The 12,644-nt window shown below is 52.5% G+C and overlaps 1 protein-coding gene across 6 annotated transcripts in view; it reads right to left on the reverse strand.

The window, feature by feature from the left end:
• Window positions 1-12,644, reverse strand: part of LOC144111213 (latrophilin Cirl-like) — a 378,723-nt gene that overhangs the window by 67,606 nt on the left and 298,473 nt on the right. For 4 of the 6 annotated variants that reach the window (XM_077644425.1, XM_077644426.1, XM_077644423.1 and 1 more), the window contains 3 exons: window positions 12,528-12,634; window positions 3,173-3,496; window positions 2,316-2,489 (listed from right to left, as the gene is read on the reverse strand). In XM_077644425.1, the coding sequence (XP_077500551.1) occupies window positions 2,316-2,489; window positions 3,173-3,496; window positions 12,528-12,634 (605 nt within the window). Of the gene's footprint in view, window positions 1-2,315; window positions 2,490-3,172; window positions 3,497-6,625; window positions 6,733-12,527; window positions 12,635-12,644 lie in introns of all 6 variants that reach the window. The other 2 variants (XM_077644424.1, XM_077644427.1) reach the window with 1 other exon arrangement.

The raw sequence follows: 12,644 nt of genomic DNA on the forward strand, positions 1-12,644 counted from the left end.
CGAGCAAAACAGCCCCGGGCGACGATGGAGCGGACGGCCTGCGGGGCTCAGGTTCCAGGAGCATGGCAGTGACGAAACCGAAAGAAAACAAAGGGCAGTGGGAGAGGGGGAAGGCGTTCGCCTCCAAGAGGCAGTCGGGCAAGTCGGCGGCCAGCTGCGTCCGTATGGAAATGATCTCCCCCTGCCCCGCTGCCTGAATTATCGCATTCGCCGCTACAGCGCTCGCCTGCTCCCCTCCCCCTCTTTCTCCTCTCTCCCTGAGGAAGCGTTCCCAGCCCCCGCGCGAGAATATGTGCAAACTACAACGGAAACTGCCCGTCGTTTTGCCAAATGAAACGCCGCAAGAGGAGGAGCAGCAAGATGCCTTCGCGCAGATTGTGGCATTGTTGCCCGCTCATAGCGCGCTATCCACTCCTGGCGAATTACGCAGACTCCGAGCGGGACAATGGAAAGGGAATAACAAATGTGAGCGAAACCGAGGCTAGCAGAACTTATGCAAACCCGTGACCCTTCACTCATTCATGCTGAAAATGTAGCAAGTAGGAAAGGAAGCTTACGTCTGCTTATTTTAGCATGCGCGAATAGGAGAGAAAAAGTTGCTTCGGATTGTTCTTTTTCTTCTTAGACCGTGCATCTTGCTTGACAGGACGTGACAACGCGGACGAGTGACAGCCAAAAGGTGAAGCAGGGAAAAAAAAACACAAGCGGTGTGCGCCCTAGGGCACGGTCGCCGGGACAAAAATAAACAGCCACCAAGAGCGAAAGGTGTGATACGGAAAGACGAAGACGGAATGGTACATACAGGGACGTAAGTGTAGCTTCCGAAAACGCACAACTGCCGCATTCGGTGTGGGGACTTGTCCCGCGCCTCGAAGCCAGAAAAAAAAGTTAACGAAAAAAGACGGCAAAGCATGCGGGAGGAGATATGTGCTTCAGAGGAAGGTGTTCCTACAAACGACTACGCTAGCATTTCGGAGAAATAAAAGAACAATAAATGAACTCACAGGAAAAGGGTCGGTAACGTGTCCACGAATAGCTGCTATGCCAGACCGTCACGGACTTTGTGCACGCAGATGTCCCCCCTCCCCCCGAGGATTTCCATTAAGAAACAACTACAACGCAGGAAACGAAACAGAGAGCTCGTTAACACTCGTCAGGACGCTTTTTCTTTTCTTTTTAATGTTCATTTTTGCTTTTGCGCAGTGCAAGTGGGTGCATGCAGGAAAAAAACGGGCGTGGGAATGAAGGGATGCACACGCGACGCTGTCGCACTTCTCGCGTTACGCACCGAGTTGGGCGGGAGACCACACGCGCTACCCCCATACGTCACAACCCGGAGGCCTCTGATAGATGAGAACCCAAAAGAAAACCATCCGGAGGAGTCGTACGCGGAAGGTTAGATTCTTTTTTTTTTTTTGCGCAGTTTACCCCCTTGGAGGCTAGCGACGTCAAAATCTGCGTGTTTCCTAGCTTGCGATTGGTCGCTGCAGCCTACTCGGCTGAGATTAATGATTCCTCGGAATAAAAGTTACGATAACTTTCGGAGAAAATAATCCCGACCACCCCACCGCTTGTCGCCGCTTTCCAACGGCATTCCCCAAGCAACTCGTTCCTGACACACTGCTTACTGTAGAAGCACGTCATATGGCACCGCCCGCAACTTTTTTCCGAGAAGAAAATGTTGATAGCGTGTTGATAGCTTTGCTTTCGGTGAGCTCATCTCAGGGCAGGCGAGCTGCCAGAAGAGGCAGTGAACTAAAGCAGGCTTAACTGGTTTGTATGTATTAAATGAAACAGCTGACACGGCCCACCGGAGCAAGGGTGACCTTTCCTTGAAGTGCACAACTGTTACAATTATCGGTGATTGAGACACCATCATGACCACCACAGCCACAACCAACGATAAGTTCCGCTGCAAGACAAATGCCTGTTCCGTTAATGTCCAGTTCTCCACGTCCAGCGCAGACCCCGGCAGCCAGATGACCTAACATCACCAGCGATCAGAATGAGTGGCTCCCCTTTATTCTCTTCTTCCGCTATACACACACACTACTTCCTGCCACCTCGGCTGCGTTACCATTCCATTAGAATCCACACGGTCCTTCTGCTACCCGTCTTCCACATTACATAGCCTGGCCAAGCCCATTTCCCCCTCTTGGCTTCAGCTATAGAGTCTCTCTCTCGGTCTAGTAACGTTGCCCCCGTCGACCTGCATATGGCAGGCTGCTCTGGAGCTTGGAGGAGAACAACAGCGCCGTTCCACCGAACACTCTCGCGAACTGAGATTGAAAAAGGCGGCGCATGCATGTACGCACCTCTGCCCAGGTGTGGCGAGTCGTAGGCGAAGCTGCGCTCGGTTGACGAACCCCAGCTGCCACCCCAGATGTCGTAGCCCTCGGTGGGCCTAGGCGAAGGGGCCGCCCGGTGCAGCGTCCACTGAGTGGTCGTCGAGCGCGGGCCGCTGGTCGTACCTTCACCGCCGCCTGGGCCTAGGAGGAGGAGACACGGGCGTTGTTCCACACGCACGTCAACTAGCGACTTCCATGGAACAGCACCGATGCTTCAGTTCGGGACAGTTGTTATAAGCTTCTTTACACACAGAGCACCAAAGCACGGACTCGGCGGAAGCAACCGCTGAGTGGACCTTCCAGACTTAACGACGTTCCTGGGTATTCTTTTGTGACGCTTCTGCTTGGGGATCCCGGACTAGGGATGCCGAGCATGTGGCTGGGTCTTCTGACTCCCGAACACTTTTTTTGAGCATTAAAAAAAGTTTTTAGCCACCACCACCACCACCTTAGGGATGCAAACGTCTAAACGCTCCCTTGGGTATGCAGACCTCGTGTAAGTTCTCCTATAGGAGCTGCTGCTGCAGATCGATGAAGATCGAAACCAAGAAGCAGGCTAAAATGGCGAGAATTGGGCCTAGTAGGTGGTTCATGGCGGTTCAACGCGCTTAACTTTTCACACAACGACCGAAGACACAAGATGAAGATCGCGCTCTATATTGTTGTGTCTTCATCTCGTTCTGTGAAAAGTTAGGCGCATTGAAGCACCAAGAAGTAGGCCTCGCAGTGGGGCTACCTGGCAGTCCTTCCTCATCGCCCGAGAAAATGCGCTCAGCCTGCTTCACTGAACAGAAATAATCCGTGCAGAACGCTCAAGAACGTACCAGGAGCCCCCGGTCCTGCCGAAGGCCTTGCCGCGTTGGCCACGTCCACTTCGCTCGGCGACTGCGGCGTTGAAGACAAAGGGTGCAGGGGTGGAGCACTCGTCGACGAGGTTGGTGGTCGGTGGCGTTCGCCGCCGCTGAAGGGCTCGGGCGTTGACGCCGGGTTCGGGACCGGTGGTGGCGGATGGGACGCCGGCGTGGGCAGCAGCGGGGGCGGCGGAGGCCTCTGGAACTGCGTCGCCGGGATGATGATCAGAGGCCGAGGCGTCGTCGTGGTCGTCGAAGTCGTCGATGGAGTCGTGCTCGAGGGTGTCGTCGGGGATTCTGAGCAATGAGAGCCGTCGGTTGTGTACGGTTGTCGTGGCACCGCGGCGCCAGCCGGCGATGAAGAGAAGAGAAAGGGGGGAAGGGGAGGGGAATTTAGAAGAATAATTTAGAGACATTCGAAGCACCGAACTCGTATATCGCACAACAGGATCCCGAGCATGCATGCCCATTTGCCTGCAAACGGTAACTGACCGGATTATTCTCGTGCAACTGGAGACATATAGGCGATAGCTGGGTCAAGTTAGCATGCTTTATATTGAGAAGTAAACACAGCTTCTAGATATTTCTATTATTTTGAAGAATTATGAAAGTTATTAGCTATAATATTGGCGGGTAGCTACTGTGCACGCTAGACCACAAAAATTCTAAACAAGGCTCGGATCCAAACCTCGAAAGAAGTTGCACTTTGAATACGCAAACACTACACCCTTCCTCCTCCTACTGCCCTCCTCCATTATGTCGTCTCTAGTGCTTACCCCAGCAGCACAGTTAATCAGCCCAATATTGGACATGCATTGACAAAGGCTGGTACTATAAATGACCAGAGTAAAACCGTCCATCTCCGATATTGGGCCGGTTATATGTGCTGTTTGGGACATGTAGAACATTGGGCAGTAGTGATCAATAGTAAGCATGCGCAGCAAAAAAACAACACTTGAATCAAATGCGATGATGATGGGGATGAACGTGTGTATGAAAGATAGAGCCATGCCGAAGAGGTGTTCATGCACGGGCTTGCCACAGCACTACGTGCCACATCAAAACATGCTCATTCCGTTGGTTGATAAAAAAGGATAAAAATGCGAAGACAGGGATCTTCCGAACCGGAACAAGGTAAGCGCGTCTTTACCACCGTCACATCGCATGCATCCGAGCATCAACATACGCGTCCGGCACCACGCCAACAAGCACAAGGCCCAAGGAAGCCGAAATCATTCAACAGGACACATTCTTCCTTCAGGAAAAAAAAAAAGAATGCTGCGAGAAAATCGGTCCCCCGCGAACTTCGAGTGGCAAGGATCCTGCTAAGCTGTCTCGGTACCCCGCAGCAAACTGTTGAGCGCTCACATTAACCTCGAGCTCGTAGCACTAGCGATGATCATTTCACCTTTCGTAGAGCAAAATGCATAACGTGCAATAATTAAAGGCGGCTTTATCAGATTTTTAATACCGAAATCTCGAACCGTGGGTACAAAACGCAGTAGGGATAGTTCTTTCTCCGAAGAACTGCCTCTTAGCATCAAGCAAGCAAGGCACCCAGGGCAAACAAGAGAGTGCAGTTTTCTCTCAATAGCTGAACAGAATCGGGGTGAAGAACTGGGAACAGATCTGCGTTCAAACTATATTCACCCGCAGAGCGACAACGCATAAACCCTTCAGGCAGTATAGCAGCAGAGCAGAATATGCCCCGAGAACTCAGCCTAGAGGGATTCACAGGAGCGTCTGTCTAATCGCCTTCCACGTGTGACATGCTCAACGCCACTCGAACACTCATGTATCACATTTACTAAGATCATTTTCGATTCACTGAAATGTGAAATTTTTATTCTCTCGTCCTAAATGGGACAAGGCTATCAGGAGCGACCTGCTACCGTCAATTGACGCTGGTTAACATTTCCGGCAGTATCTCCATAACAGACACGCTTTTTGAAGTGATCTCAAATGCGCGTGACTAAGTATTTGCGAGGGTTGAAAGAGCGCAAAGCTACCGGGCGGTCGCGTTTTGACCAGGCAGGCATTCACAGCCAAACGAGTGTCAATCTCGTGCACAAAAAGAAAAGCAGGTAAATAAACCGGGTACGCCTCGCGATTGCAACAACGTCTGAACAAAAGGCAACCCGAGTTTCATGCGTCAAGGTGCAGGAAAGAATTACTGAGGTCAAACCGAGAGTGTCGCTGTAGGCATACTGAATAATAGGACAAGAAGCCCTGTGGACAGCCAAGTGGCGTGAAAAAGTGTCCAGGTGTTGTTTCTCTCTTAAAAAGAATCACTACCACCCAAGATGCAGAGGCCAGCGTGCGACATACAGGCAGCGTAGAATACAAAGACGCAGTTTTGTCGCCCAGAAAAATCCAATGTGGAGCACCCATCGATGAGAGACTGCATTGCCAACTGAACCAAAGAGAGCACGGCGTCGCGGCACAAACCGCATTTCGTAGTTGTCAGCGACGCAGTGATGGATTTTCTTCGATACGGGTCGCGATGAGAAGCCAAGTCGCATATTCCCCTTGCAGTTAGTAAGTAGCCCTGCTGCCTCTATCTCAGATAAGCGCTGAACTGACTGCATTTTAGCACCTGCGCCCACGTTGCGCCAAAGAGCTTGAATTTGGTTTGAATAACGCGCTACACATTGCTGCCTTGCTTAAGCTTGAATTTACCGCTCATGAGCACATAGCGGTAGAGTCACTGTTGCCCAATTCCCGTAGGCCATAGTCAATTAGAATGCCTTGCACTGCTCTGGGCGATCTACGCTTGATAAAACCACTTGCAGCACAAAGTTGCAGACTAGGGCTTTCCAATTGCTTGTTTTAGTTTTTCAGCTCTGAAAGCTACAGTCGGATACAACTCTAGAACAAGGGCTCTGAAACGAGGCCCCCCAGCCAATGCGTCGACCGAATTTTATGACACCGCGGTTAATGCGATGAAGGCGTGATTAATCCGCTTTCATATGCTGCTAAAGCTTGCGATGTCACTCTAGCAGACCCATGGTGATTATCCACGCCGTCGCGAGTCTCGGCTGACGCTATTGGCTGAAAGGCTTCCTTTGAAGGTCATTTGCCGCTTCGTTCCTGAGATGTACCCGACTACTGAAAAAATGTGCCCTTTTTGCAACCCACTGCCTTCCCCCTTTACTTTTTTAAGCACGAAATCAAAGCCTGATTCTCTCTCGCTTACATCTGTCGCGTGGCGTTTATGTCCAGTATAGCCGTGTCTTTACCGTGCCCAAAAGCAGTTAATTCGAACGAAGGAACTGGTTCAGCCAGGAATGCAGACCGCTGTGAGTCGGAGTGAGAAGGAATTGCTGGTAGAAAAAGGGGGAAAAAGGTGTCGAGAAAGGAAAGGGGTTTCCAAGTTTCACTGTAATGGCAAGCCCGGTCGGGTGCTTTGCACGAGCTGCGCAGTACCTGCGATGCACTGGTAGTGCGCTTCGAGGTACTTGAAGGTACCGGGGCAGGGGTCACCGAAGAGCTCGGTCGAAGCTGGAAGGCTGCACTTCCTCCTCATACCGCAGCTTCAGTCAGCGACAGGGAAAGAGAGGAGAAAGAGGAAGGAGGGAAACAACGTTCAAGCAACGCACATCCGACCTTCGGTTTCTTTCGAAGACTACCTGCGGTAACTGGCACGACTTATGCCCATTTGGCGAGGGGATGACCGCCTACCAGACGCTTTTTTTCTCCAACGCAAAAAGGTGCACGGTTGGCCCACTGTCCCCCTCGCTTCAGCGAGTACTCAAAGTGAAGGAGGAAGTACAGAGCGCCCAAAGCACCTCTGTTCTGCAGAGAAGACCTGCATCCAGGAAAGCGATCCGTCATGAGGTTGTATGTACAACGTGCGTCTCTGTACCGTTATTCACACATGTTAATGCTTCCTACTAATGCAATACACCACTGTAAAAGCTGTGCCACGACAACGTTTGTAAAGCAATGACCTTCATGCACACGAAACAGCGGTAGAGCCACTCGGTTGCGGATAAGTTTGCCGCTTTGATTCTTATGGGCATTTAACGAGCAGTTCTTCCGCTGAGACGCTAAGCCGTGGGGGAATTACTTGATCACGGGACACTGCGCGTGCGTGCTTGTCTGTGCAGCTGGGAAAGAGTGCCGGGAGCATGTGCCAGAAATTAGTCAAGGTGGCGCTGCATGTACAGGCGTGGGCAAAAGACCCCTTTCCCTTGTGTTCCGAAGATTGCAGCTCTGCATCGGGCGGCGCCAGTCTTCACAGGAGAAGGGCTTCGTCAGGTGCAGCCCCCGTAAAGAGCGGCAAGATTAAGAACACAAGAAAAGGGCGGGGATTTTACTTTTACCCACCACTGTACATACACGTAGAAATACGCGAGCGCTACCGAGCTTTCTTTGCCTCAGTGGCTCCTATTTTGAAGCTCGTGTCTCAGCTAGGGCAGCGTTCAGAAACGCGAACCAGAATTTCTCTTGAACTTTTAAGGTGGGGTGAGACTTTGTAAGTTAATTTCTTTCTGCACCCTGCTGGTGAGCATTTCTTCACCTTGTGCATTTTTTTTTTCTAAAAACAGCATTTTTGGTAATTCATGTACCTTTTCCTCAGGGACGCGTAAACAAACCAAATTTTTCACGGACGCCATTTACGTAACTGGTATAAGAATCAATATCCTAAGTTTATTTGCACTTTTTCTCACTAAAAGAACCACTCCTGGGTGGCAATTTTATTGCATCGACAAAGAAAAAACATAATAAACCTAGTTTTTGTTCGAAGCGCACAATTCGGGCGCCACTTCTGTAAAGCTTTAGTTCTTACCCTCGTACAAAACTTCAACACTTTGCAGATAGCAGATATAAAAAAGGCATGTAAGTATGAAATAATAAAACAAAAAAATTTAAATATTAAACACAATTTCAACCTAGTTTTTAGCTGTAATGCAAGCTGCGTCTATCTTGTAAATTTCACAGCCATATTTTTTTTCTTTCTTTTTTTAGAACTGCTGTACAACCAACTTTTGACAACCATCTTCAGTCTCACTCCACCTTAAGCGCTTCAGGGTCACAAGTGGTTGGATCAGGCAACGTTAAACGTGGAATAAGAGAGCGGAATGTGGGGCTTTGCAAAACTGCATTCTTCACTACAGCCGACTAGGCGTTTGTAGTTTATGCGTCCAGATGTAAATCAAATGGCAGCAGCAGTAAGTTCCAGTGCCTCTCCTGGTTCAACCACGCTGGTAAAACAACTCGCCATTAGTTGTAGATCAAAGCCGCCGGCGCCACCATTGTCCTATAGCCGAACACAAGGGCCGCGTACAAAATGAATAAAGAAAGCAAGGAGCACTGTTTTCTGAGCCCGGATTCACAGCCTAACTGCCCAAGCAGTTTCCTAAAACTAAACGACGGAGGCGCCATACCAGCTTCTGTTGCCTGTGGCCGACGCACACCAACAATGCCCGCCCCCAATTACGCGGCCTCCGTGCTACACGAGCGACCACGGAGGCGGAGATGGAGGGAAATAAACAGCACGCAGCTCGCGCGCGGCTGCAGGCAGCCCAGTTCGCAGCCTCCAGCGCTACTCCGGCTGAGTTAAGAACAAGAGGAGGCGGGAGGACAACACGAAAGCGCTCCACTTTGCAAAAGGGAGGAGACCACTTGGAGACCGCGAAGCCCGAGAACACTCAACGGGATCCCGCCACAATAGGCCTCGCAGACAAAGGAGGAGGTCGGCACAAATCTAACGCGGCTTTGGGTGCACAACACCGCCAGAATCCCCCGCAAACCCTCAACTCTATCCCTCCGATCCAGTGGTTCAGCCCGGCTGCACTCGCGGAATGCCAGGGCTCCACTCAGACGGGTTTCGCTCCCTCGCCTCAAGATCGCAGCCCCCTTCCGGGTTCCCGAAATCCCCACGGTTTTCCCGACGCGCCTCCCCCAGAAGGGCGCAAGTGCCACAGCGCTGCACGGGACAATCCCGGGGCTGGCACGTTCCGCCGCGCGTAAACACGCATCCGGCCCCGAACAAACCGCACCGCTGTCTGCGCTGGCGGAGCACGCGTGCGGAGACGCACTTCGTGGGGATCGCGACGCTTCCACTAAATTAGTCCCGCGCCCAATCGGCGCCGAGGCAAATTAGCTTCCTCGGCACGTTCTGCCCGAACTCCTTCCTTCGGCCGCCGCTGCGCGACACTTCTCCGCCACGGATCTCCGGCCAGTTTCGTGCAGTGGGAAATGACGACTCGTCGCGAGGGAAGCAGCATTCGCAAGGCAGGCTGCGCTGGTGGAGTTGCTGCTGTGGAGGAACTTCCATGCACTCTGGTGAGCGCGCTGATAGGAAGGCGTGCTACCGGCCTCCTTCCTTGATAGGTCTAACCTCAACTGTAGCCGCAACGTGGAAACACTGCTCCTTGTCGACGATCCTGCTTTCGAGGCCGCGGTGTTGAGAGTGCCAGCACGCTAAGGTATGACGCGGCAGCTATACCTCTGACGTCCGCGGGGAGGAACTGGGGGGTGCCTTCGAAACCACGTGCACCATAGCGGGCAGCCTTCCCGGTGCTCACCCCTGTATATATATATAGCCTCTTTATACATTCTATTGTCTCCCTATTGATATTTCTTTTTGCTAACTCATAGTCTATGAACTGTCTATAGACAAAAATGCACTAAAAGTGCAAGGGCATAAATCTACAGATTGTCTATAGACCGTCTGTTGGGATTTGTATTGCGTATTGACTATTCCACGGACCGTCTACAGATTGTCTGAAGGAATTTTTGTAAGGGGTTCGCCCAATTCAAGCATCCCGTTCTCGCCTTTAACCTCGTCGCGTCAGTAACCACATGCAGAAACGCATACGAAGCATAAAACTGACTCCAGTGTTTCAAACTAGACCTGTAGCCGTATGTCGTAATCGCTTCCGTCACACGGCGACAGAATTCGGATCTTCGAAAGTCCTCATTCACGCAGTGAGGCACACTGCTCCTTGCTGAAAGCACCCAATGCTTCTTCTAATTTCCCCGGGCGCAGCGCTCACATATTCGTCGCCCACTCAGCCGGCGGTCGCAAGCAGACTATTCAGCGAGAAGACCACATAAAACCACTGCTTCTCGCACAGTGTCCTCGCGTATCGCGCTTTGCAACGCTGCTGCGATTCGTGAGCGCCACTCAGCGACGTCCAACCAGCGAGCAATCCGAACACACTCACTCCCACAGCCCACACTTCCACGCTGTGCCACCGGCAGTCGTAAGGAGTCCAGCGCTCAGTTCGCTCGGTGCGCTTCTTTGCCGCTCGGCTGCAGCGCCTCCCAGAGTCCGAGCTCCCGCTTTCCTCTTCGCGTCCCTTTGCACGCCCCCTTCCCGATGCCGCCTTCTCCCCTTTAACGGCTCATCGGCTCGCTAATCATGCTTCGCGCGGGAGCCAGCGGAACGCCGCCATGGGCGCGGGCCTCGCTTTTCCCCAATTACCCGCCGGCGCCGCTCGCGATGGGCTTCGTTAGCAGACGCCTGATCCGCCGGCGCTGCAACGGCTCGCCGCCCTATTATGGCCTGGTTAGCGGGATTAGGGAGGCGCAGAACGCGATTAAAGGGAACGGCTGCGGGAGGTCGGGTTTAACTGCGGAGAGGAAGGTGCGAAATCCTGAAACACGAACGCGCACTTCCGCTTCGGGCGTATATTTATACTAGCGTACGGAAAGGGCACGCTGATTGAAAATCAGGAATTCCTGGCTGCTGATCGCGACACAGGCTGCGTTAATCACTACGAACGCCCGAGGCGCGCAATGTATGCGCTGGTCGTACTGCAACAGGGGCACCCTATATCCTTTATCGCGCGTCGGCCTGAACCTTTGAGCCCTGCCCCCTTGACCGATTAACTCGACGCGTGCGTCTCCTACCCGCGGGCATAGGTGAGAGTGCGGAAAAGACGAACGGGGCGAACTAATCGGCTCCAGGGGGTCGCTAATCCACCGACGCCATCTGGAGCAGAGGAAATTAGCGGAGCCGTGTATAGCACGGCGTTCGCAGCCTGTCTACTCCGGTTTTGCTTTCGTGAAATGCGAGGTAGTCTAGTGTGAGAGGGCTTCGAACTCGCGCAGAAACTTGCACACCGACCGCGCTACGAGGGAGAGATTAGGAAGCAGGAATCAGACCGAGGGAGCCGCGCTGCGCGAGATTTAATGGACGCCCGTCCGAAGGGCGAGCTGAACGCGCGGGCAGAGGTTGTGAAGTTTGCCCGAGGCTCCAGATGGGGAGATAAGCGTAGTGAAGCGCTCAGCACGTGGGATGCACATGCTGTCCTAGCGCCCAGGAGCACGAAGGAATGAGGCATCACCGCATTAGGAACTACGTGGCGAGCCAAGATGGGGCTGAGTTAAAGCTGGTTGCTAACTCGAGGGAAGCCAGTACCTGCGTGCGCAGCGGTGGTGTACTGCAATGTGTTCTATTTTATTGAATTCAGGTATGTGCAACCCACTGCACTGCATTGCATTGTATTGCAACGTTTACGGTGAAGCTTCTTCGCGGAACTGAATGCGCATAGCGTTATGCTGCTTTAATGTTGCTACAGGTAAGAGGCCGCTGCCTATTCTTCCGAGTCGACGCCATCTGTGAGCACTCCACAGAGTAGTAAAGAGAAAGCTGTATTCAGTTATATTTCCTTCTTTCTGCAATCTCTTAGGAATAACTCATTGCACTGCCCTTGCCCCACACTATCAAGCGTTGCCAAACTATGCCGAAGCAAAAAGTCGAGCTTGACAGTTAAACGCTTCGTGGTTCCAGTGGTAGTGCTGCGAATGTTTGTTTCCCAGTGCAGAAGAATATGACGGTCACCAGTGAAAGAAGTGCCACTGTCCAGGGCTCTACTTGGTACATTGCACGAACATGGGCATGGAGCGTCGGAAGAGAGGCTGCTTCCGGCTGACGAAGGATTATGACTTGGGCGCGTGAAAGACTACGGGCGCGTTCCAAACCGAGCGCATTAGGCTTTCGCTTCGGACGCACCGGCTCCCAATGTAGGACGCCGTAGGAGCATTCACTAGTAATGACGACGAAGGGCTTGGAGGCGGCGTACAAGCAAAAAGGGACGCGGGAAGAATTACACGTGCATAAAGTATGCTACCGAAGCTTGTGCCGGAGCTGGAGCCGGTCGCCGCCCTCTTCAGCAAATTACCGACAGTGGTCTGCCCGAGGCCAGGACAGACGATTGAACGCGTGAAAGCGGTTAGTATCCTTGCAGGACTGTGGCACCGAGGAGTTAGGGTTAGTGCGAGTGTTCTGTCCACGAAACCCGGCCACGACGCTCTGTGCACAGATGATGGCGATGATGGCGCGGCCGGAGAGTAGTGCGTGAAGGGAACCAACCTCTTAGGCAGCGGTACTGCACTTCTAAGTACTTATAGGTGTCGGGACAGGGGTCACCGAAGGTCACGCTGTCTACTAGAACGTGGCAGCTGTTGTTCAGGTGACATCTGTGGAGGT

This window comes from Amblyomma americanum, chromosome 11, assembly GCF_052857255.1.
Source record: "Amblyomma americanum isolate KBUSLIRL-KWMA chromosome 11, ASM5285725v1, whole genome shotgun sequence".
NCBI classification, from domain to species: Eukaryota; Metazoa; Arthropoda; class Arachnida; order Ixodida; family Ixodidae; genus Amblyomma; species Amblyomma americanum.